General features: G+C 35.0%; 2 protein-coding genes across 2 annotated transcripts; both read left to right on the top strand.

Moving 5' to 3' along the window:
• The first annotated feature begins 486 nt into the window (after window positions 1–486).
• On the top strand, window positions 487–3,790 carry LOC132634276 (WEB family protein At1g12150-like). Its single transcript, XM_060350551.1, has 2 exons — window positions 487–1,171; window positions 2,071–3,790. Exons 1-2 carry the CDS (start codon window positions 983–985, stop codon window positions 3,592–3,594), a joined length of 1,713 nt encoding a protein of 570 aa, XP_060206534.1. The 5' UTR covers window positions 487–982; the 3' UTR covers window positions 3,595–3,790.
• Window positions 3,791–19,214: 15,424 nt separating this feature from the next.
• On the top strand, window positions 19,215–23,405 carry LOC132632903 (probable LRR receptor-like serine/threonine-protein kinase At1g74360). The gene is made up of 2 exons (XM_060349046.1): window positions 19,215–19,786; window positions 19,972–23,405. The coding sequence occupies exons 1-2, from the start codon at window positions 19,717–19,719 to the stop codon at window positions 23,181–23,183; spliced, it is 3,282 nt and encodes a 1,093-aa protein (XP_060205029.1). The 5' UTR covers window positions 19,215–19,716; the 3' UTR covers window positions 23,184–23,405.
• The last annotated feature ends 3,164 nt before the right edge of the window (window positions 23,406–26,569 follow it).

Raw genomic sequence — 26,569 nt, 5'->3', positions numbered from 1 at the left:
AAAATATAGCCCAAAACTTACAGTGCAAAAATATAGCCCAATAACACTTTTATACAATGTTATACACTTATATACAAAAGACATGTACATTATATATAGAGGTGTATGAAAGTGTATAATGTGTAGGCATATACACAAAAAGATATAATTATACACGAAAAATATGCATTTATACAAATTTATACATAAATATACAATATTGTATAAGTGGGTATAAACATAGATTTGGGCTGGTTTTGAATAAGAATTGCACTTTTATACAAGACAGATATATTATGTATATAGGTGTATAAAAATGTATAATATTGTATAAGAGGAGTGTGTACACCCATATACACCCCATAAATACAATCATATACAATATTATACACTATTATATCGTAAATCTTCTATTTTCCGCAATGCAGCTGATTGTACCTCAACAAAATCCGCGAAATTTGATTCACTTGTTCATATAGCAATTACTCTCGATTAGAAGTATCTTCGTGGAACAATCGCAGCCGTACATTCGATTCTGCGCAATTCTAGATGTCCAGAAAACATATCTTTTCACTTTTTGGTCTCAACTACCAATCTCGAAATCCTAATTCAGTGCATTTTCCTGAATTGAAGTTCAAGGCGAGAGAGAGAGAGGAGGAGGGAGTGGGTCATGTTTTGTAAGATTTAAAAAGGTGGTGAAATTTTGATAGCATTGTTACCCTAATTAATATATAGTGTAATTTTTCCTCTCTAATTTCAATACTTAAAAAGAGTACCTCTAGTTAAATTGCCTAAAAAAAAGAGGATACAAAGAGGGAGCGCGCGCAAACAAAGGTTCAAAACGGCCGAGGGAAATTAATAATCCATATAGCAAAACATAGAACAAAGCTGGCTGTTATCCTGTGGGAACAATGCTTCTCTGCTGGATTTTTCCACGGAGACAGAAATTTCTTATTCGTATCGGTTTTTCCAATTCTCTCACTCTTTCGTGCTTATAAATCAAATGAAATTCTCAAACTTTATTAAAGTTCATTACTCTATTGGAGATCCGCAAAAGGCTCTCTTGGAGAAGGAATTAGTAATGGGAGAGATTGATACAAAATCAATTGAATCAGTCCAAGCCGCGCTTTCTTTGTTTGGAGAGAAATCATCTGACCTCAAGAAGAAATATAGATCCACTTCATGTATTAATGTAAGCCAACTGACCAAATCCTACAATGCTTCACGAAATTTATTACTCTTTTCAACTGGCTTTTGTGCTCACCATAGTGTTGTTGATCAATTATCATACCAAGATTTAGATTGCTCGAGTCTATTATTTTTCCAATGTCGTTCCATCAAGATATGTTTGAGAATGAAGAGTAATTGTTGCTGCAAGACTATAATTGAAGTATACAAAGTGTTACTTTCCCCATTCCAATTTAAAAAAAAAATAAAGACTTTTGAAACTTGTACTCTTAAACATGTCATAGCATTTGTATGATTATAAAACTTTTGAAACTTGTGGACTTAAACATGTCATAACATTTGTGTGGTTGCAAAAGCTTCTCTAAGGGTATAACGAAAAGTTAGAGTGTGTCATTCTTTTTGGAATAGACCAAGAAGGAAAATGGGGAGAGTATATGTCATAATCATCCCGAATTGTTATCAGAACTTGAAATTGCCTACGTTAGATTTGTGGTACCTATTAATCTATGCAATACTCCACAGAATTGTAACGAAATGTTTGCTTTTTGTTTATTTTTACGCAGCTCATTCTTCATGGATTTTGGGTCGTAATAGAAAGTATGCAGTATTGCAGTGTTTAGCGGACTATGTAATTAAATAGTAAGAAGACTAAATAAGATGTATCGCAAGATGTTGTATTCTTGATGATGTGTGAGATGCTATGTTCTTTGAACAAATTGATATCTAGATCTTCACAACCAAGTTACCCTGTCTGATTGGTTTATCCAGATCGGAACTGGACTTAAATGTCTTTTGATCCTGCTTAGGGCCGGCTTTCACAACACTTTTACTTTCATATCAGGAACATCGACTTACACTTGCAATATCGAATTTGACTTCTTCTTTTTTCCCTTGAACTGACAGGAGATGCAGAAGGAAAAAGATATTGGAAGTGTATTAAAATACTTGGCAAATCTGAAAATTGAACTTGAGGCGAAGGATTCTGCACACAAGCAAGCACTTCTTAAGCTAGACCATAATGAAAATACAGTTGATGAACTATACACCCTTCTAATGAGCTCGGAACTCGAGAAGGAGATTTACACGATAGAATGTAGAGCGTTAAGGATTCATGTACTTGAACTTGAGTCAAGAATTCAGAAGATGGATGACCGATTTTTGGAGTCTGTAATGACACGAGGACAGCTCTCACATGCCATCGATGAGTTGAAGGCCACACAAAGAGAACTAGTGGGAGAAAAAGATGCTAAACTTGAAGCCTTGACACAAGTAGAAGTGATGGAAAAATCTTTGAGCAAGGAAAAGTTAAAGACTGATGAGCTATTGAGGAATGTTTCAAAGCTCAATGAGACCGTTTTGCACTTGAGAATGACTGCTTCTGAGGCAGAAGAAAGCACTGCTCTTTTGTATGAGAGAAAGGCCGAGTTGGAATTAGAAGCAGCAAATGCAAAGAAAGAAATAGAATTTATGAGACATCACTTCGAAATAATGCAGAATTTGGAAAATGAGCTATTGAACAAGTCTGCACTTATCGATTCAATGAAAGCAGAATTCCAGGAAGTAAATGAGCTTTGCTCTTCTTATGAGAAAGTCACTTCAGATGCTTCTAGTGAGGTGAAAAAGTTAAACGAGGCTCTCGAATTACAAGAGAGAAAGAATTGGGATCAGTCTGGTTATATCAGTTTATTGGAGTTGGAACTCAGGCAAGTAAAAGGGGAACTCAATAAAGCCAACGAAGAGGCTGCTCGAGCCAATGCAGATGTTGAGACGATTAAAAAGGAAATGGTTGAGACTAGAGAAAAGGAATCAGAAGCACAAGTTGAGATAGCATTTCTAAAATCTGAGCTTCACAAAGGGAGGTCAAAAATTGTAGCAGCGGAGGTTGCTGATTCATTATCCAATAGTGAGAAATCAGCTTTACATCTTGCAGTTCAGCAGCTTGCCTTAGAGGCTGAAGAGGCCAAAAAGGAAAATAAGAGACTAAAAGAAGCTAGTAAATCATCTGAAGAAAGTCGAAATGAAGGATCAGAAGAGGGAAACGGAGAGGCTAAGGCCTATGTCACAGTACCAAGAGAGGAGTATGAGCGAGTACTCGAGAATGAGCAGTTGATCAAGAACAAGGAGCCAGTTCATGAAGAACCAAGTGAAATTCAAGTACTGAAGAAAGAACTGAAAACAGCAACGGTGAAAATTAGCGAGTTGAGGACGAGAGCTGAGCAGGCGATAAGCAGAGCTGAGGCAGCTGAGAAGGGTAAAGCTGCACTTGAAAATCAGATAAAGAGGTGGAAGGAACATAAAGAGAGAAAAAGGGCAGCATTGGCAGCACTTAGAGAAGAGTCCATTTCCAGAGAAATTACTGAATACAAGTCTGATACTTCTCCTAAAACATTACAACCTCTTGGTAAGGTTCTCAGGATGAATTTCTAGTGACACCAAATCTATTGCAAAACTTTTCAATAGCAAGAAAAGTTTTCTGTATTATAAGTTTGCTAGTTTGGACTGGTAGTGCAATGTGATTTTATTGATCTTGTTACTTTTATGTCCCATATTCTTGTTAATTGTTCTTGGTTCAAGTTTAGATGTAGTATTCATACATACTATCTACATTAGTATATGTTGTGAAATGTTATACTAACTCTTTGGAGAAAAAGTTACAACGGGGCAGCATTCTAAGTGATTGAAAGAACAATCCTTGAACAAATTCTGTAGAGGTTGATAGAGAGAGAAAAGGAGAAATAGAGATACATAGAGAAAAACTTTCATCCACATTTCATAATGCCTTCTTATTACAATTTGAACTTCTTATATAATGAAGCTATTTGTAGCTGAAGCTAAGGAAGGAACCATTAACAGATTAACATTACACTATACAACGAATACTCCAGTCTTTATTTTTACAAATTTTAGCCAGTATAATAACTCTGTACACTAATTATACACTTGTTATACACTGAGTATACTCATACGAGGTCCATATATATTCTATTACGGCTAGGAGGGTGATTTTTTTTAGCCAGCTGGCAGAAAATATTAAGATCCCAGTAAATTCGCGCCAACAAAAATTGGGTCCTCTCTTGATTAAGATGCACGAATATGATTTGGGTCCTCTCAAATTTAAAAGGATTTGTTCCTTTACCGTTTGGCCATGAATATGATTTGGGTTATTTAAAAACATAAAATCATATTTCAAATAAGTGTTTGTTTGTTCATCAATTTGGTCTATTATTTCAACTTCAAACTTGAAATTAAAAATTTGAGGTTTGAAAAACTGGTTTTAGGAATATTTCAATTATACACTAACAAAACTTCACATTTTTTCCCCTTGTGGGCAGCTTTAGAATACCCCTTTTAACTTCAATTTCAAATACTGCTGTTTTTTTTTCTTTTTCAAATTTCAATTAAATCATGTCCAAACACCAAAGTTGCTGAATTAGATTTGATATAGACGAGGGTCATTAGCACTTGTGCCTTATTTTTTGCTGATCTTTAATATTTGTCTCCATAATAAACAATTTTTTTCGGGGCATAATTTTTTTTTCCGCATCATAATATCTTATAATTTATGCCCGGCACCCTCAGAAGAACTTATGTTCACTAGGCATAAGTTCAATTGCTAAAGGGGCAAAATTAAAGGAGTCATTCTCACAAATGCCCCTCAAAATTGTGGTCTTCAATTTTTGCCTTGCGGCACTTTTCGCGCGGCATAAGTTTATATTTCATTTTCACAAATTGTGCCAGACACGACAAAACTTTCAATACTCAATATAAAAATGGCCAAAACACATCAAACTCCACAAAAATAGGCACATAAAAGGATAAAGAACATATGCCCAAAAGACATAATTCAATACTACAACAAATGCTGAAAATATCACACAACTTATGCCGCATAACTTAATTCCTACTGAACTTATACTGAGCGAAGCAAAGCTTCAGTTTTCGAAAATAAATGTTACAAATGTTATGTCAAGCGAACCAGGTCTAAATATTTTCATTACGCAGTAGCGGAAAAATTACAGACCACATATATGAGGGGAAAAATTAAAGACCGGTGCGTTTGAAGGGCAATATGACAAAAACTGCTAATCAAAGACCAACCATTTGACATTTTTTTTTGCGCAGATTTCCCCTATTTCGAGTTGGTTTTTAATTTTTGTCCCTCAAATCGCTGGTCTTTAATTTTTTTTTCCCCTGCTTCTCATTTAATGAAAATTTGTGGGTCAAAGTACCCTTATCTATGACCTCATTTTGCAAGACATAAGTTTACAGAATTTTGCCCTTGCTCGGCATAAGTTTAGAGCACTTTTCTGAAGGAACTAAGTTATGCCTTGTAAGGAATAACTTATATTACATTATGATGCGAAAATATAAGCTTATGCAGGCCGAATTAGGCAGTACATAACTTACGCCACATAACTTAATTCCTACATAACTTATGCCGGACAAGGCAAAAGCTCTATAAACTTATGCCTTGCTAAATTAGATCATAGATAAGGGTATGCCTAATTATTATTATTTTCGTTTTTTCGATGTATGAGATATTTTCGGTCACTTTATTGTTACTAAAAGTCTGCCTCATACGACATAACTTTTTTATTAAGGCATAGACTTTGCCTTCTAAGGCAAAATTTTAGTTATGCCTTAAGGAAAAGTTCTGCCTTATGGAGCAGACTTTTAGTTAAGGCATAACTACAAGTGTGCCACATAAGGTGGAACTTTTCCTTAAGGCATAGATCTTGCCTTATAAGGCAACTTTTAGTTATGCCTTAAGGAAAAGTTTTGTCTTATGGAGCAGTTTTAGTTAAGGCATAACTAAAAGTATGTCCCATAAGGTGGAACTTTTCCTTAAGGCATAACTTTTTGCAAAGACTTGTCTTGCGATTGTTTTTTGTTTTGACTGAGCGGGGGTTCGAACTCAGAATCGTAGAATATTTTTGGCTACTTTTTCAAAGGAAAGACAAAACTTAAAGACCAGCAATTTGAGGGATAAAATTTAAAGACCACCCCAAAAGAAGGATAATCCCCGCAAAAAAATGTAGACGAGTGGGTTATAGATTTTATTGGGCCAATAAGTTAAGCCTAGTATGGTTGACATTTTCTGTCTTTAAGAGGGAGCCCAGCCCAAGAGGATATGTCTTCGCTCATGCCATTTGCTATTTTCAGATCTGTGTTGCCATCGCTTCCTTATAAAGACTTTGACAAGTTAGCAAAAATGATTTTTTTTTTTTTGGGCAATTTGCGCGATAGTCCTTACTCGGGGGTGGTCTTTAATTTTTGTCCCTCAAAATGCTGGTCTTTAATTTTTATCTTTCGCTTAAAATATTCCGAGGTTTTGGGTTCAAAACCCGGTTCAATAATAAAAAAAAAGAATAATTTCGCAAAGCAGAATTTAGTAGCAAAATTAGGCCTATTCGGGCATTTGTAGAATCCAGCAGAGTGAAAAAAAAATTGCCTTGAAATATTTCGCAAGGCAAACTTTTGCCTTAAGGCAGAATTTTCGCGAAGCCTTGCCTTGCGAAATTATTTTTTTTTTGACCGGTTCTAATCCAGAACTTCGGGATATTTTTGGCCACTTTTTTAAGCGAAGGACAAAAATTAAAGATCATCAATTGGGGGGACAAAAATTAAAGACCAGCGCCTTTGAACGGCATTCCGTACAAAAAAAATGATTCTTTTTGGGCAATTTGTAGGATTGCCCTTCGCTAGGAGTGGTCTTTAATTTTTGTCCCTCAAATTGTTGGTCTTTAACTTTTGCCCTACGCTAAAAATTCCTTAGTTTTGGGTTCGAACCCTCGCTCAATAAAAAAATTTAAAAAAAATTCTCAAGGTAGAGTTTGGTTTCGCACGACAGAATTTGCATAGACAGCTTTAAGGTAGAGTTTTGAAGCAAAATTCTGCCTTGCAATTTTTTTTTTTACTAAACTGGGATTCGAACCCACAATCTCGGAGTATTATGCGATAGACAAAATTTAAAGAACACCAATTTGAAGGGAAAAAATTAAAGACCGCCCCAAATGAAGGACAATCCACGCAAAAAAAATGATTCTTTTTGGCTTATTTAAATTATTGAATTCCTTGACAAAAGATAAAATTCTAGAAAGTGGCAAAAGAGTTGAAAAGTTACTTTAAATCATAGGTTCAAAGTCCCAAATATGATATTATTAGTGTTTTTCTAAATCCCATTGTATAAGAGTCCGTTTAGATTAGCTGGAAAAAATGGCTTTTAGGCATAAATGTTTAAAGTATTTTTTAAGTGCTGAAGGTTATTTTATAAATAAGCAGTTACGTGTTTGGATAAAAATGCTTAAATTTAAAAGTAAGGGTAGTATTGAAATTAATAGAAAATATAAGGGATAAAAGGGTAAAGTTATTGGTCAAACCAAAATGGCTTTTAAGCCAAAAAAAAAAAAAATGAAGTTGAGCACTTCTTGATTTTGACTTATTTTAAGCACTTTTCAATTTAGTTTAAGTTGTTTTCTATTTTATCAAACACCCAAATAAGTTAAAAATAACTTATAAGCTGGTTTGACGAGCTTATATGCCAATCCAAACGGGCTCTAAATGTAGTGCTCGATGCTAAGAATAAAATGTTAAAATTGTCTCAATAGCATCGGCAAAAGGCATAGTAGGTAAAAATGATATTTGGTTGCTTTTGTTTCCTTTGTCCTTATCTTGAGTAGGTTTTAGGTTGAACCTCAACAATATCTTTAATCAGAACCTCAAATTCGATAATGAATATGTCCGTTACCCTTTGCTAGAAATGGCCCGAGATAAGAGAAGTCGTGAAAATGAGAGACTCGCCATACATGCACAACCAAAGTTAATCTATGATCACATGTTTTATAGGTTCAATTCCTACTGCTCCTTTCCCGCTTGCTCCTCCAAAAGAAAAAAGGAAAAAGAAAAAGGTACCAATTCTGAGGTTGGTCGTAAACCAAATTCTACCCACGTTTTCAACGGTCTAGTGTTAGTGATATGTTTAATTAATGATGAAAAAGACAGAAATAGGGATTAAGACTTGTTTAAGACAAGAAGAGTCTTGGGGGTCAAGGATTGGTGGGAAAGTAGAGAATGGTCAAAGGTCAATGGCAAAATGGTAGCTGCAGTAATCTTGTTGAACACAAACACTCTTTAGTCCTTTGAACCATTTTTTCTGTATTAAAAATTATACCCGGTGTGCGTTTTGGACCTTATGCCATCTTTTTAGATGCCAGCTTTCTTCTTGGAATAAGTTTAATTTTTGTATATTGATAGCGTAATTTTTTTTTTAATGTTATTAGGATAAAATTCTTTCATTAGTGACTTAGAAAATAAGACTAGTAGTAGTAACTTCTTAGAAGTGGTTAAATTGCATGGGTTTAAATTCTATATACTGATAATATAAAAGTTCCTCACACTATCATTATATTTTGACCTGTTATAGAAGATTGGTTTTTGTTTTTTTGAAGTAAGCAACTAATGTTTGTAAAAAATAGTCACACATAATTACCTTTTAAATAACCTAATGGTGTAAATTATTTCTTGCATTAGTGCATATAATTTATTTATTAGTAAAAATTTGTAAAGTCATTTCCTTGTATTCAAATGGTAAGGAATTATATTCACCTATTTCCTCGTAAAAACTTCACTACACAAATAGTACATATGAATTTGAATCCCTTTAGGATATACTTTTCCTTTTGCCTTGTGTGGCAAAGGCATATAATTGTCCCCCACACTCCAGAAAGGAAGTCCCTTTTCCTACGCACGTCACGTTCATACCCCACTATTCCAAAAATATTTCACTAATTTGAACCTTCAAAATATCATATCCTCAATGCCTTATTTGCTAAGGACATAAAACCCGCGGCCCACCACAATCCTGGGTCATTTTCTCCATCTTTTATGGGAAACTTACGACTAACTTTGAAGGCTTATTTTTTGCTTTTTAGTTACATTTTACCTATTTACATTACGTAATAAACATATAGCAAAACTCAGCTCTTGTTACTTATTGCATTTATTATAGTGTGTCGCTGTATTCATGAATACAACCATTAAAATTTGTATTCAATTTAAATGTATTCAACTCAACTGTATTCATTGTAGTTACTTTTATACTGTATTCACTTTACTGTATTTAAAATTGGTTGTATACAAAAAAAAATTCCTTCAAAATACACCCCAAAACACAGAATTTTGCACCAAAAGAATTAACGAATACACTCAAAAACTGAATACAAGAAATAAAATTCATTGTATTCATTTGTATACACTTCAAAATTCACTGTATTCATTTGTATACAAGAAATAAAATCAATGAATACACTCAAAAACTGAATATAAGAAATAAAATTCCGGTTAGAATCCGATCAGATTTGACTTTTTCCGTCAAGATCTGACCGCCGTCACCGTCATCATCATCATCAACACCGGATTGTATTCAAAAAAAGAAAACCGCTTCCAGCTAGATCTGACTGTTTCCGGCCAGATCTGACTGGAATGTGGTAGGCACAGGGAGGCGGAGCAGCGACGGAAAGAGAAAGCCGTCATAGCCATCAATGAGGGGGAAGAGAGAGAGACGACAACACTTCTCCGGCGACGTTACAACAACAACCATCAACAACAACAAAATCCATTGACAATAAGAGCAATAACCATCAACAACAACAACAACCATCGCCAGAGCTTATTTCTCCGGTGAACCACAACAATAACCAACAGTTACAAAGACCAATCACAGCCAACATCAACAACAACACTGCGTCGTTGTGTAACAACAACAACAACACCAGCAATAGTAACAACCAATTCAGATCTGCGCAGTGGTGGCCGGAGCTACGGCGACGGTAGTAAGAGAGAGCATAAACAGTGAAGATTAAAAAAATTTTATAAATAATTATAATAAAGTATTCCACTTTAAATATATATATATGTAGCTATTAATTGTATTTAACATATTATTTTTGCTATAGGATGTAATTAATCTAAACTATAGCTACTAAATATAAATATGTAGTAGAGTTAGCTATGCCATGTAGATTTTTCATCTTTTATTATATTTTATCATTACCACCTTTTCTTGCGTTTATATGAATCTTTGGAATCTTCTCATCAGAGGTGGATCCAGGATTTGAAGGTTCTGGATGTCATTGTTACACCCCTCGTCTTTGTAGTGGTAGAACTTATGATTTCCTAGTTGGGTATGCCTTGGGAATCGAGACCCGAGGCTGAGTTTTGGAGATAGAAAGTGTCCTACCCCGTGTGCAATGGTACCAGCAGGAATTCCTGGTGATTTGCAGGGTTAGAAGTTGAACGAATTGAATTGACGCGATCTGAACCGAATTAGAAAAGTCTGCAGACACCAGTCAAGATCGACGGGTCGTCGAACCTGTCTACGGGCCGTCGTTGTGCGGCGTCGACAGGGTTTTGCAGCCCTGCATTCTGCAGGAGCAAGTCGACGAGCACGTCGACGGACCGTTGACACGTCGACGGGTCGTCGACCCGCTCGTCGAACTGGACCACTGAAACATTTAATTCTCCGAGTATAAATACATGGTCCACGACTTTATGTCTTATTTCTCTCATTCCCAGATCAGAAAACCCTAATATTTTTCTCTCCCAACATTTATGGCATAGTAGTGAAGATTTGACAAGACCTGGACCAAACCCGAGCTTGTGAAGAAGAAGGTTGGTTCTAGGGTTTCTCCAAGAATGGGAAGCTTAGGAAGTTGAAGTTAAAGTGATTCTTGGGATTCTTAACCCCTCAAGGTATGTAAATGATTTCTACCCTTGTATTTGAGTTTGCTATCAAGAGCTTTAGTGATTTTAGGTAAAGAAAGGGTATTTGTGGAAGTGATAGATTGATGAAGAGCAAGGTAGTGATATGAGACTATTTTAAAGAAATGATTAGGGATGGATTTACGTGTATTTGGATATATATAGGCGTTATCATTGTAAGCTTATAAAGGAAATGGTCGTCTATAATTCGTTAAGCTTTATACGTGCATGGGAATGATTAGTAAGCAAAGCAGTAGCCTAATTAAGGCTTATGTTATCTTAATTGTAGATTTACAAGTTCAAGAAGTAGAAGTTGGGCGATTTGATATACGTCAAGGTATGTTAAGGTTATTCCTTCTTTTTGGCATGATCCTATGATATGAACCGATAAATGAGTAAGAGAGTTTCCATATTACTCTATTCTTATAAGTACTAAGAGAAATACAGTTTTGATGTCCCCGTACCCCGGCTATGGTATTTTCCCCATATACAAATCTTATGATTTCCTGTCCTAGTAGTATGAGTTCAGTAAGGCCCATGAGAGGCAAACTATCATTTTATTGTTTGAGAATCCTGTCGTTCAGTTTTACTTGTATTACGCATTCACTGCCAGTTCTTAGGGCTATGAGTGAGAGGCGCACTTGACAAGGGGTGGAGGTGTGACCTATGATATTACGTTCTATATGTGAAAGGCACACTTGACAGGGGGTGAAGGTATGGCCTATGAGTGGTCCATGAGTGGCCTATGATGTTGGAGTATATACATGAGAAAGGCACACTTGACAGGGGGTGAAGGTGTGGCCTGCGATGTGAAAGATGAGGTGTGTACCTACTAGTTATATATATATATGCATGTCCATACTTCCTGATGTACAGATTCAGCCAGATGCAGACAGATACTAGTTCATACAGATTTATGCAGATAGTCATTTCAACTTATGAGTTCAGATCTTATTCATGATTTCTGTACATATTTATACATGTTGTCTTTATGCCTTACATATTCAGTACATTATCTGTCCTGACTCCTCGTTGCTCGGGGGGCTGTGTTCATGCCCACAGGTACAGGTAGACAGAGAGGTGGTCCAGCTTAGTAGGACCCTTATCCAGCAGCGATCAGTGCACTCCATTCGATCTAGAGTTGCAATCTATTTTGGTAGGCCATTCTTATGAGATTATCTAGCAAAAAATAAACTTTCATCTTTGATAAAAACAGTAACTTATTCAAGAATTTCTATTTTCTAGGTCTCTGAAATAGATTTGCAGGAGTTGTGCCCCTAGAGAAAAATAATATTTTTCTATCATCTACTAATAAATCATCGAAGGAGTTGGGAAAGCGCATCACTGCGGAAGAAAACCTCTATATTTTATGATTAATGTTTAAAGAAAAATGAGAAAAAATATTCAAAAATGAATTAATAAGACCAGAGAAAAGGTTAGTACTAGGAACTAAGCAATTAAAGGAAAAGAACGAGGAAACAAAGGAGAAACCGGTCTCTTTGTGGTTGTCCCAACTCCTAAATGCTAAAATGCTGCAAAATAAAGCTTATATAAAAAGTGTGCTAACAGAGTAACAGTATTCGAACTCCTGCCACAAAGGTGAATAATTCAACGCATTGCCAATGGCACCACACACCCTTTTGGTGATCCGGGTGCCAATTAAGCTATTCGGCCTATTTTTTTTCTATGTATACATATCACTACTAAAAAAACAGAGATTTTCGATCAATAAATTACCACACTTTTTGGTCGAAAAAAATAGACCACACGAGGTTGAAAGTTCCAGAATTTTTTTTTTTTTTTTGTTTTTGGATTTTGACCACACGGGGTCGATATTTAAACGGGAAATGAAATTTCTACCACATGAGGTCGAAACTTATTTTTAAACAAATAATAAATGAAAAAAAATCATTTTATAAAAAATTAAATTATATAAATATAAACAATTAATTAAAAAATAAAAAAAATCATATTTCGACCACATGCAATCGAAATAATTAAGTCAAACTTAATTATTTCGAGCGCGTGCGGTCAAAAAACTTAAGTAAAAAAAATCAATTATACTCCCCCAAAATCAGATCGTTTTAGTACTCTTCTAAAACCTAAAATCCCAAAATCCCATCCTCACCTCACCCTCAATCGCCACCGACGCCCCATCCCTACCACTGTCTGTCCTTGTTGCCGCCCTAGCTTGCTGTCCGCCGCCACTAAAGGTAAGTAATTTTTTTGCCATTTTTTTTTCAATCTCATTTCTATCATTATTAGTTACATTACTTTGTAATTAAACACTGTATTTTCTTAATGTAGGTAGAATTTTTTTTTCGACCTCGCGTGGTTGAAAAATTTCAACCACATGAGGTCGAAAAAAATTTCACCCTATCAATTAACAACCTGCCCTTGAGGTCGAAAATTTGGTCTAAAAATCGGCTTTTTCAACCTCATGCGGTCGAAAAATTTGATCGATTTTCACTGTTTTTTTAGTAGTGTATGTGTATGCTAAGCCTCGACCAAAGTTAGCAAGTGCCATGGCTCTCCCCCCATACACATACATCCGCCACTGCTTCTCATGATATTGCTATAACGGAGAGAAAAGCAACGGTTAGCTAATAAGGCTTTAAGTTATATATCGCGTCATTTTCTTTTAAAATTATTAGTGAAGTTTAATTTGCGATAGCAAGTTAGTATTATTGTAATCAAATTGTTAATTAATATTTATCAAAAAATCTATTTATAATTATCTACTCCATCCATTCACTTTTACTTGTTCGCTATACTAAAAGTAAATTTTCACTTTTACTTGTCCACTTTAGCATATCAAGAGAAATACTTTTTTTTCTTTTTATTTTATCCTTAGCATTAATTACTCATTTCTCAAATCTATTGAGACTGTACACCAATTAATATGAGTATTATAGTAATAAAACATATATTTCATTTTTAATTCTTAAGGGGTGTACAATATCAAAAGTAAACAAGTAAAAGTGAACAGAAGGAGTACTAACTGATCGGGTTGTGTAAGAATATTTTTTACAGTGTCAATGTCAATACAATAACAGTTCAACTAATTATAAATTGAGCGATTCTAATTAACTCATTGGCTGAGCAACGCACTTCGGTAGTCTACAAAATGATATTTTCAAGCAGTGGCCCGTAGTATAACCTAGTCATTTGAAGGGGCAATTTGAGTGTAAATATTGTCTTCTTGTTAGTTTATTTTTTTTAGGTAATATAATGGCCATCAGAAAGAAGAAAAAGGGGACTATGTGCTTCTCCTTTTTACTCTTTTTTTTTTTTTTTTTTTATACTATAAATTTAATCAACTTCTGGATTGTTCGTTGATGTCCAATCAAGACTTGGATTTTTGAGCACCAGCAGTTGGAACTTTGACATCATGGATTACATTTAAAGAAAAAGAGTAAAAAGGAACCCTGCTTCCAACATCATATTATTATATATATTCCATGCATCTTCCTCTTTAATTTTTCGCTTTTTCTTTTTGTTGTTTATGATGAGAATTACATATTGCATACAAGGTTGTAATTCTATGCGTGAGCTACCACTCAAGTTTATATTATATTTTATTTCATACTCTTCTTCTTCTTTTGTGTTTCTTTTCTTGAGGCATGAAAATCTCGATGATAGGAGCGGAACTAGTATTATGAGTACGGGATCGGTAGAATCCAATAATCTAAACGTATGCTCTGTTTTGTCAAAATTTAGATTCATACACTCAAAATTCTAATTTTGTCTCTGCTTGATGAGTGAAAAAAATTGATCCATGAGTATTGAAATTTAATTAAACTTATAATATTATACAAATTACTAGTAGTAACGAGATTTAGCACTGATCCATTCCGGTAACCCTTTCTTCTCAAACATTAAAGGAATCCCACCCTAAAGGAGAAAAAAAAAAAAAAAAAAAAACCACACCCAACTCCTTCACTCCACAAAAGAAATTTATATTTCAAAATTTTAAATGTGAAATATGGGCAAGCCAACAACAGGAGAGTGGACTTTGAACGACCAGAATTCAATTTTGATTTTGCCACGAATTACTCCCTTTATTTCAATTTATGTGACCTGATTGAAAGTAAAAGGTTGCACTATCTAATTGTTTGTGTGAATTTGGATATAAAATCTTTAAGTTTTTGAAAATAAACTCTTCATATTTACAAATTACATAAAAAGCAGTATATCTTACAATAGTTAACAACAATGGCGAATCCAGGATTTTTACTAAGGATGTTCAAAATCTATATATGTACATAAAAAATTAAAAAATTACCTTATATGTACAATGTAATTTTTTGCCGAGGATGTTCGGGTGAACACCCTGGAGACCCCTAGATCCGCCCCCGATTAACAATCTAAAACATTTAAAAATTATTTGAAAAAATCATGTTCAAAGAAAACATCCTTTTGACTTTCTAAATACCAACTAGGACACACAAATTGAAATACAGAGAGTACAAGCTAAGAACATTCAAAATATGCAAAATACGTATTTGACTGAATTTCGTTAGCAGTCCTCACATATATCCGTATTCACTATACATGTTTTACTTATGCACGCCGATACACATACTAAGATAGAATTTTCATCGACGGAGTTCAATATCTATTTTAAAAAGAGAGAGTGATTAAAACCTTTTCCGATTTCTCTCTCTATGGTTTATATGCATAACGATGCATGGATCTTCCACTTGTTCACACGTGATTTTGAATATATCTTTGTGTGTAATTAACAAGTTGTCCAGATTGATTAAGTCTGGATTTCCGGCAAACCCAAATGAAGAACAAAAAAGTTAACTTGATTAAGGTCCTAATCACGGGCCGTCCTTGTGATTTTTGCCGTTTAACTATGTGGAATTAGGTGAAAATGTGGGAGATTTAATTTAGTTTACATAGTCGTTTAATTAGAGCCAAATCACGGTCAAGTGTAAGTCAGCAGAACGGCACGCCAATATATATATATATATATATATTTCGTAGGTTTAATTAATGATTTTAATTTGATTTTATTGTATTCATGACAAGAGTGCCAGAATCTAACATACCAGTAAGTAAGTGTGATAGCATTTGTTGCAAAATCTTGTAAGATCTAGACAAGCAACAAATCTTAAATAAACATAATTTATTTTATTGAAGCATGCATGCCAAGAGGGTTAAATAATATATCATGAAAATTAAGAAAAAAATGTATGTTGCATCACATAGAGCCCGCTAAAAAAATTTATAAAATTAATCTACAAGATGAAAAGAATTAACCACTTAAAAATATACTTAGGGCCCGTATGATTTGAAAGTCTTTACCTGATCATTTGATATTTTTTCTATTAATTAATTAGTCAAACTCATTCATCACAATCAATGTACGGTTATTAAATGTGAATTTTTTTTGGGTCAATTTACGCGTGGATTCTTCCTATTAATTTAAGAAATTTATATAAATTAACTATTCAAATTTTTTTTTTTTTTTACTTTGTCAGATTTTGAAACTTAATTTGGAGGATGCTTAAGACAATAAGGATAAACTTAAAGCTAGATCCACTCGTGCGGACATGTCAGTGTCTACTTGTCTCTAATTTCGAAAACGAAGTTAGCTAGTGAAAATGATGTAGACCCATCTTAAATTATTTTTTATCTGCTTAAACAAATAATTTTGTGAAGATAAAACAATAACAACCCTAACCACTATAGAAAGAAAATGTCTCTTTCCTTTGACCAATTTTGTCCATGTGTCCATCAAGGAAAAGAAAACCAACTTTATTTTAATAGATCTACTTAAAAAAATATATTAAGTCAGCTCATATGCATGGAATTTAACAATTGTTGTATTAATTATTTATAACATTTTGTTGAACCATTTTTTTCTTGCTTCTCACTATGTTGTATTAATTATTTATAACATTTTGTTGAACCATTTTTTTCTTGTTTCTCACTACTGTTGAACAAAGCCTAGAGTTAACTTTTTCTTGCCGGTTTCCGAGAAGCTGGTCACTGATCTGATTAATTTAATTTCGTGTTCGCAGGATCAATTCAAAAAAAGTTCTTTATTTTTTTTCCATTAAACTTGAAATCTTTAATTAAATGTGGATGATTATGATTCACGGATATCGTTGATTATTACTTTGTAGTCTTTGTCTGTTTCGCTGAATCAGGGTGGAGGAGACAGTCAAACATTTAATTTGAATGAGTTCTGAAATTGTCTTTTTGTTCTCTCTTTTATTCTGTCAATGTTTTTGTTTGAACATTCAACCAACTAATCAAAATGGCTTTCTTTTTCAAAACTAATCAAAATGGCTTTCTTTTTCAATCATACTCTGTAGCATAGCCTTGATGCCATATGCCCGATGCATCACTTTTATTGTATTTGTAAGTGTACTAATATGGATATTATTTAGTAGAAAACAAACATAGAGAACTTATAAAAGATGGAGTACTTATAATATATCTGGCTTTTTTCAGGACTAATACATTTGGTTACGTCTCGGGGCACTTAGATTAGTTTATTAATCATGCATCCTGCCTCTGTTTTTTTTCTTTCCAATTGAATTATAGTATAATTAATTAGTTATCGCCAAAAAGAAAAAAGAAGTTCGGTAGATTTATTCGGAGAACAGATAGTTGTTTTGATAAAATATTGCAAATTACAACCCTCAGTAAGTATCCCTTCTTTTTGTGTGACATATCAGTGTCAATATTGGTTTATTTTTAGAAAAATGTGAAATTTGAAGATGTGAACTACATTTAGAAGTGACAGCTTACTTGTAAATATTTAAGAAAATATATTCCAAAGTATGTAAAAAAGTATCAAAAAAATCGGCTTCACTATATTCTCGCAATTGTTCTTATTATGAAAAAAATATTAGCACGACCTGATTAGATGTAAACCTTGACAATGTACTGTTATATTCCATTTAATACAACGTGGATCACAAATTACTTGTCGGCAAATCGTGACTATCATGTGTGTGATATTAGAAAGACTCTATGGAAGACTATAGCCTCGTAGTACTGGGTTACTTTGTTCTTCGTTTTACTTTTAGAATTATAGTTCACACGAGGGAAGAAAAATAGGTAAAGTTTAATGTTCTCAGGAAAGAATAGTTAAGCTTTTGGCATAGAAGGATAATACGAAAAATGAACAATGGATGGATGATGTACAACTTTACTTTTCTTAATACACTTACTCAGCGCAAATTCAAACTAATCTTTCTATTGAACTTTGTATACCGGATGATAAAAGAAAAATTAATCTTAATTTAGTTTGAGGATTATAACGGCTAATTAATTATTTAAAGATGAATGTTCAGGCAATTTGAATTAATTATGAAAATTCCGGTTTAGATCTTCGAAATTCGATAAAATTACATTCCAAATAAATTCAGCTAGAACCCATTTTTATTTTTTAAAGATCGATTCCAATTAATCAGTTTGATATTTTGAGAAATTTCGATTTCCAGCCTATAAGTTGAGTTGCTTCTTCTTCTTCTTACAAAAGTAACATCCAATTAAAGAATATTAGTGTTAAATTGCCTTAATAATTCATCATTCCTACTACAATCATCCAAATAAAGCATTCATGCAAGCAATGAAATCAATATCAAGGAAATTCTTAGAAGCATTAAGACCTAAGGATTTAACAAGTCCAAACATAGTAAAACAAGCTAGAAACTATTCTAACAACCAACTAAAAGTTTTGGATTTTAGGATAACCGAAAATCCGAAGTACTAAATCCTTAATCCAATTTGAAACTAGAAATTTGTAGAATTAGATCTGAAATCCAATCCATAATTTGAAAATTCAAGCAAAACATCTAAAGTTCGAGTTTCGATTTTGCCCAAACTATAAACACCCCTAGTTCAAATCGGCCAAAATGATTTTACTTTTCAAGATTGTATGCACATGAGGTTCAAAATTAAATATTTCTTCATTTTGAAGGTAAACGCGTCAACCGCCCCTTATGGAAGAGGGACCATTTTAAGTTTGATTCAACTGAGTTGTTAGTTGAAGCTTTTGAACGAGGAGCAAGTCAAGAGTACGAAACTGTGAAGAAATTTAGTGGAAACAAAATTTGGTCATTAAATTCTAGAACTAGCAAATACAATTCGAAAGTTTCTTTTTTGATTTCTCGCCACGTGTTCAATATGTATATTAGAGTCCATCTTGATTCGCGCTGTAAAATCCCACATCAAGGACACTCCCTAACAATAAATTATATATCCTAGGCGCTAACTCGCCTCTAGCATGAGACAACCATTTTTTTTTTTTCTAGAATTATCACATAACATAACTCTATCATCTTTTCTTCCCCCTTCAAATGGTGCACAAATGGTCAATTTGGACGGCATTTTATATGGCTAAGTTTCCAAACAAAAGTTCTAGTCCTTGAATTTCAAAAGCCTCCTCTTCATCTTTCCACCAAAAAAAATAAAAATACAATACTATAACTACGGGACACCCACAATAAACAGATCCTTTCCAAATTTAATAACCAGAAAACAAAAACTACTACAAAAGCATAATGTATTAAATTATTCTAGCGTACGTGCATTTATCTTAAAAGTATGGTTTAGTCCATCTGCAGGCCCTCTGAAATTCAACTACAATTTCCCATGTTTATTCCTTGCACAGAACTACCAAAACCTTTTTCTTAAAAATACCTTTTTTTGCACAAATTTCTATACCCCTGAGATAACAAGAACTCATCTGTCAACTTTGTGACTCAAAGAAGAAGAAAGTACATAGATAGAAGTAGTACTGGAAGAGGAAAACAAGATTTAGTTATGGCAGAAGAGGAATCTGATATTCTTCTTCCTGTTGTATTATTCCACTTCTTGCTTATAATCACTACAGGTTTGTATTCCTTATGAATCCTAAACTCTCTGCTAGAAACATTTTGTATTGTCATATCTATAAAAGCAAACGTTTTTCGATCATATGCTTATAAATTTTCAAGATTCTTGCATATTCAAAACTATTTTTCTTAGCTTAGTTGACTTGCAATTCTAAAATTTCCATTTTTGGTTTGTGAATTATAGTTTGTGGAGACACCCTCGAGACTGACAAGCAAGTGTTGCTGAGTTTCAAGACGTTTCTTGAGGAACAAAATCCAATTAATAAAGGATACAGTCACACAAAATGGGATTCCTCGGACTTATCTCCGTGCAACTGGCCTGGAATTTTATGTGATGATGGTGTTAATCGAGTCACTCAAATCCACCTCTCTGGTAACAATTTGGCTGGAAAAATGTTTCATAATTTCTCTGCCATGACAGAGTTGACACATATTGACCTGTCCATGAATACAATTGGAGGGTCCATTCCTGCAGATTTAGGAAAATGTCAAAATCTGAGATTTTTGAATTTGTCACACAATATTATTGATGGGGAGCTGAATTTGACTGGGCTGAACAAGTTGCAAGTTCTTGATTTGGCCATGAACAGGATTCATGGTGAGATCAGCTTAACTTTCCCAGGGATTTGTGACAGTTTGGTGGTTGCAAATATTTCGAATAATAATTTCACTGGTGAGATTGGAAGCACCTTTGATCAGTGCTGGAATTTGAAGTATCTTGATTTGAGCTACAATAACTTGACTGGAGAGTTGTCAGTTGGTTTTGATAAGCTGAAGGAGTTTTCGGTATCTAAAAACAAGTGTACTGGCTCTCTACCTTCGTCGTTTTTCACTCCAAACTGCACCTTGCAGGCTTTGGATTTATCAGAAAACGAATTCGTTGGAGGATTGCCTAAGGAGATATCGAACTGTAAGAACTTGGAAGACTTGAATTTGTCTGGAAACAACTTTTCAGGGCCAATTCCTAAGGAAATTGGATCAGTTATGAGTCTTCAAGCACTTTACCTGGGAAGCAACAATATTTCAAGGGAAATTCCAGAGACTTTATCAGGTTTAAGCAACTTGGTGTTTCTTGATCTTAGTAGAAACAACTTCAGAGGAGAAATCCAAGAAATTTTCGGGCGATTTACACAGTTAAGGTTTCTTCTGTTGCATGGTAACTCTTATACTGGAGGCATAGTTTCCTCTGGAATTCCCAACTTAGTGAACCTTTCCCGGTTGGACTTGACCGATAACCAGTTCTTCGGTCCATTGCCAGTTGAACTTCACAAGATGAAAGGCTTGAAGTTTCTGATTCTTGCATACAACCACTTTAATGGAAGTATACCATCAGTATACGGTGATATACCGACACTTCAGGCCCTTGATCTTTCCTCTAATAAGTTAACTGGAGTGATACCACCAAGTTTAGGGAAGTTAAACTCACTTTTGTGGTTGATGCTTGCTAACAATTCACTGACTGGTAGAATCCCACCCGAGTTGGGAAATTGCAGTAGCTTATTATGGTTGAATCTTGCAAACAATCATCTCTCTGGGTCAATTCCACCTCAGTTAGCAAGAATTGGCTCGAATCCGATGCCTACTTTCTTGTCGAATAGGGCCAAGGATAAAGTCACCGCTGGCTCAGGTGAGTGCTTCGCGATGAAGAGGTGGATGCCAGCTGATTATCCTCCATTTAGTTTTGTATATCCTCTTCTTACCAGGAAGAATTGTAGAAGCCTGTGGGATAAATTGCTTAAAGGGTATGGTTTATTTCCAGTGTGTGAACCGGGTAGTAATGTTCGTTCGAATCAGATATCAGGTTATCTTCAACTTAGCAACAACAATTTTTCTGGTAGGATCCCTCCTGAAATTGGCAGCCTGCGGAATTTCAGTATGCTTCATTTAGGTGTAAATGAATTCGCTGGCATGCTCCCTTCACAGATTGGACAAATGCAACTAGTAGTCCTTAATGTTTCACAGAACAGAATAGCTGGTGAAATTCCAAGGCAAATTGGCTACATTAAGTGCTTACAGAATCTTGATCTGTCCAACAACAATTTCTCTGGTCTATTCCCAGCTAGCTTTAGTAACTTGACTGAGCTGAGCAAGTTCAATGTCTCTTTCAACCCGTACATCTATGGTACCATACCAGAAAGTGGGCAATTAGCCACATTTGAGAAGTCATCATATCTTGGTGATCCATTGCTTCACCTTCCATCTTTCATTGACAACTCTACGAATAATGCAACAAACAAAGGTGGAAGTTTAAAAAAAACTACAAAAGTCGGTATAATTTTGGTATTCTTGGCTCTGGTACTGGCTTTCCTAGTTTGTGGACTTATGACACTCGTTGTCTGCCTCATCCTAAAATCTCCAATAGATACACCAGGATATTTATTGGAGGATTTAAAGGGCCGACATGATGTGGCATCGAGTTCAGGTGCATCCTCACCGTGGTTGTCTAATGATTTTAAGGTTATCCGTTTGGACAGAACAAGCTTCACACATTCTGATATATTGAAGGCCACAGGTAGATTCTCGAATGATAGAATTATAGGTAAAGGAGGATTTGGGACAGTTTATCGCGGAGTCTTGCCTGATGGAAGGCAAGTGGCAGTGAAAAAGCTACAAAGGGAAGGAATTGAAGGGGAAAGAGAATTCCGAGCTGAAATGGAAGTACTAAGTGGCAATGACTTTGGTTGGCATCCGAATCTCGTAACACTTTATGGTTGGTGCCTTAATGGATCAGAGAAATTGTTAGTCTATGAATACATGGGAGGTGGAAGCTTAGATGACATTATCACAGATAGAACCAAATTCACATGGAAGAAAAGAATCAACGTGGCAATTGATGTGGCACGTGCGTTAGTCTTCTTACACCACGAGTGCTACCCTTGTATTGTCCACAGAGACGTTAAGGCTAGCAACGTGCTACTAGACAAAGACGGAAGGGCAAGAGTCACGGATTTTGGCCTAGCTAGGGTTATGGATGCTGGAGATAGTCATGTTAGCACAATGGTTGCTGGTACAATCGGGTACGTTGCACCAGAATATGGACAGACGTGGCAGGCTACAACAAAAGGTGACGTTTACAGTTATGGTGTGCTAGCAATGGAGTTAGCCACAGGGAGACGGGCAGTAGATGGAGGCGAGGAATGTTTAGTTGAATGGGCGAGGCGAGTGATGGGAGACGGAAGGCAAGGATTTACTAGAGCCATAATACCAGTTTCTCTTTTGGTATCTGGTCTAGCTGAGGGAGCAGAGGAATTGTGTGAATTGCTTAGAATAGGAATAAGGTGCACTGCTGAAATTCCTCATGCTAGGCCTAATATGAAGGAAGTATTGGATATGTTGATTGCCATTTCTCGCAGACAAAGATCAGGATCCAGTCGTAGCAATTCTCCTTCATTTTGATGAACATTTTTGTTTGTGGCAATTCTCCTTCATTTTGATGAACATTTTTGTTTGAATCAGCAAATTAAGTGTCAATAGTTTTTACACATTTGTAATATACATATAGCACATTCTTCTTGTATACAGTTGTTTTAGATTCTTTATTCTGGCACTTTGTTTTGTTAGGATCCCACATTTTTTGTGAAGATTATTAGAGTTGAAATGTGAATTAACTTTTCAAAAGTTTCTTATGGAAAGTTTTATCTCTTGCTTTCGAGTTTATGTTCTGTGCATCGCACTATCATATTATTTACAATAACGGGTAACTCTTCATATCAAGCCTGATGTCGTAACCAGGAAAATAGAGTAATACTTGACCTTCTTTATTAGATTAAATTGCACTTAATTGTAGTGGAAATTTTATTTACACTGTGATTTATATAACTGAAACTCTTTGATTTAATAATTTTGTTTTTCCAAGAACCGAATGAGTGATAACAACAATTTGAATATATGTTTCTCTCAAGAAATGTTAACATTGTGAATTGATTTAGTGATGTTAAATGAGATGAAATATTAATCCAAGTAAAAGCAACTAAAGGAGACAAGTATTGACCCACCAACCCACCCACAAAGCAAGTGTAAAACCCAGTTATGTTATGGATTAGTGCCTTCAGAAAATATGATTATGGTCATAATTATTTAGTACACGGGAATTCCACTTTTTCCCTTTAAAGATCAGTAGCTCACACTGAATTTGCAGCATGTTAGTGAAGAACGAGTGCCAGGCACCATGAAATCTTGACACCCCACCTCAACTTGAAGTTCAAACCCAGATTTGGAAAGCTGGAATTCAGATTCTTAAGGTCTTGGAAAAGAAGTCTGTTCATGAAGTTGAAAATTCAAAGCAAAATGGATTACTAAAAATTCAAACTGTCCGAAAAAGCAGATCTGAAGGTACACCTACCTTCTTTCTTTTAGATTATTTGCAAATTTATTAGATCTGACTCTTTCTCTGTTTATTGGTACAATTCTTTAGCTACTTCTCTTGTGCAATCAATTTTTATTTTTAGATTTACTCAAGATCTGAATCAATTTTACCCTTAAAGATTGGTACTTTGCATCACTTTTCCGTCTTCAATTGTGGAATAAGTGATGGCCGGTGGCCAGTCCACAATGGAGGCTGGCCAACCCTCACTAAATACGACTATTCCAAAAACCAATCCTAATCCATTACAATATTCAGATCTGTTCAAACCAAAAACCTTGAATGATACATTACATAGTCAGATCCAATCACTGCCCCAAATTCCAATGAAACCAGTAACTTACCTACATGGGGTGCCATACATTAAATACACTGAAGTAGAAGTTGATCAGATGAATATCATTGAAAATCTTCAGTATGCTGTGGTAGGAAAGTTCTCATATGGCCAACCAGATATTGAACAACTTCGTCTCATAATCCCTACACAATGTGGAATAAAAGGTGAGTGTAGAACAAGTTTTCTAAGAAACCGCCATGTGCTTATCAGATTAAGTCTTTTTGAAGACTTTGTGAATTTCACATCAAAGCCTGTATACTACATTCAAGATAGAGAGGGATACTCGTACCAAATGAGAACACTGATCTATGATTCGAATTTCAAGGTTGATGAAGAAACATCAAAGACAATGGCATGGATTTCCTTCCCAAAGTTATTGCCTACATACTTTGTGAAGGAAACTCTTTTTTCAATTGCATCTGCAGTGGGTATTCCTATACAATTGGATATGGCTACGATTAACAAGACTAGACCTAGTTGTGCTAGGGTCAAGGTTTTAGTAGATCTGGTAGCGGATTTACCCAAAACGGTGAGGATGGATATTGAAAATGAAAAAACAGGAGCAATAAGGACTGTTAATGTTCAGATTCATTATGATTACCTCCCTAAGTATTGCAAGGAATGTAAATTACAGGGACATGATGAATATGACTGTAGAATTATAAATCCAGAGCGTGTTCAGTATGACAATGAAAGGGAGGAAATGCCAAAGGAGAATGGCAAGACAAAACCTCATAAAAGCTCTGATGAAGTGCACAATAGTAAGGAAAGCAATAAAGATCTCCAAGAGGATAAAGAAATTGAAGCAAAAAAGGCCAAGAGATTACAAGCAGAGGAACAACATAATAAAAAGCAGACTAATGACAAAGGCAAACAAAAGCAAGAGGATGGAAACCAACAAGGATATGAAGGGAAAAAGAATTATGGAAAATACAATTATAGATGATACAATAATTTATACAATTATTCTGCTAGAGTGTTGGCAGGTGGAAGAGTGTTAGGAAATTCGGGAAATTGGAATCCCATCAAAGACAACAGAAACTTCAATGCTGAGAAGGGAAGTGCAAATCATAGCAAACAGAAAGAGACAACAGTCACTGCTACATGCAACAAATTTAACACTTTGGTGGACTTGGAGGAGGAACAAGAAAAACAAAATGAAACACAAGAAGGAATCACACATAGTAGTAATCCTGTTAAAGAGACAGCTAGGCCATGGGTGGATGCTGCCTTTGGGAAGCAAACAGAAAATAACAAAGTTATGAAAGAGCAGGGAAAGATAGATAGCAGACAAGAGCAAGATAATAAGAATGAGAAAGGGGTAGGGGATAATCAGTCAGAGGAGATAGCCATACAAGATTCAGAAAGAACAATTACAGATATCGTGGAAAATGATAACAAAAAAGAAGATGATAACAAACAGATTACTGAAGGCCAAGACGTACTTCAACCCATAGAAGTACATGACAGTGTTAATTCAAGCTCATATCAGCAAGTGGAATCAGCTAGACAACAAGTGGATCAAATGAAGGACTTACCGGAAGAGCCTCCTCATACAAACAATATGGGTGAAGGAGATACAACATCATCTGCAAATAAGGAACAAAATAATGAAAGGGAAACACAAGAAAGGGATCAGAGAGATCAAAACAACAGAGATACAGCCATAGAAATGCAGGCAATTTCAGGAAATCATAAGTATCAACTGGTAGCCAAAGATCATGAAAACACAACACAAGAAGAAGTGAATCAGAATAAAATAGATATTGGAGAGGAGGAAGCAGGTGAAACTATTAGTTCTGATTTAATGGAGGGCAACAATAAAGGAGATATTTCCCCTAAACACTTGACAAAAACTAAAAAAGGTCACAAGCCAAGAGATAAAAGTGTTCCTCCCAAGACAGTGGGAGGAGTACAAACAAGGATGGCATGTTCTAAAGGAGTTTCTCAATGAATAGCTCATTAATATGGAATATAAGGTCTGTAAACACTCAACAGGCCTTTGAGAGGGTAGTACTATTGCATAGACAGAAACATTTTAATTATGTTGCCTTACTAGAGCCTTTCCAGCATGTTAGACAT

Source organism: Lycium barbarum, chromosome 3, assembly GCF_019175385.1.
Source record: "Lycium barbarum isolate Lr01 chromosome 3, ASM1917538v2, whole genome shotgun sequence".
Lineage (NCBI taxonomy): Eukaryota > Viridiplantae > Streptophyta > Magnoliopsida > Solanales > Solanaceae > Lycium > Lycium barbarum.
Note: the sequence above shows the minus strand (reverse complement) of the source record. Positions and strands in the feature narration are given on the sequence as shown.

Excerpts from the sequence above, each read along its gene's own strand:
- LOC132634276 (XM_060350551.1), top strand. The coding sequence starts at position 983 with ATGAAATTCTCAAACTTTATTAAAGTTCATTACTCTATTGGAGATCCG. Across the intron at positions 1,172-2,070 it reads GATCCACTTCATGTATTAAT|GAGATGCAGAAGGAAAAAGA; the intron begins GTAAGCCAACTG and ends TTGAACTGACAG.
- LOC132632903 (XM_060349046.1), top strand. The coding sequence starts at position 19,717 with ATGGCAGAAGAGGAATCTGATATTCTTCTTCCTGTTGTATTATTCCAC. Across the intron at positions 19,787-19,971 it reads CTTGCTTATAATCACTACAG|TTTGTGGAGACACCCTCGAG; the intron begins GTTTGTATTCCT and ends TGTGAATTATAG.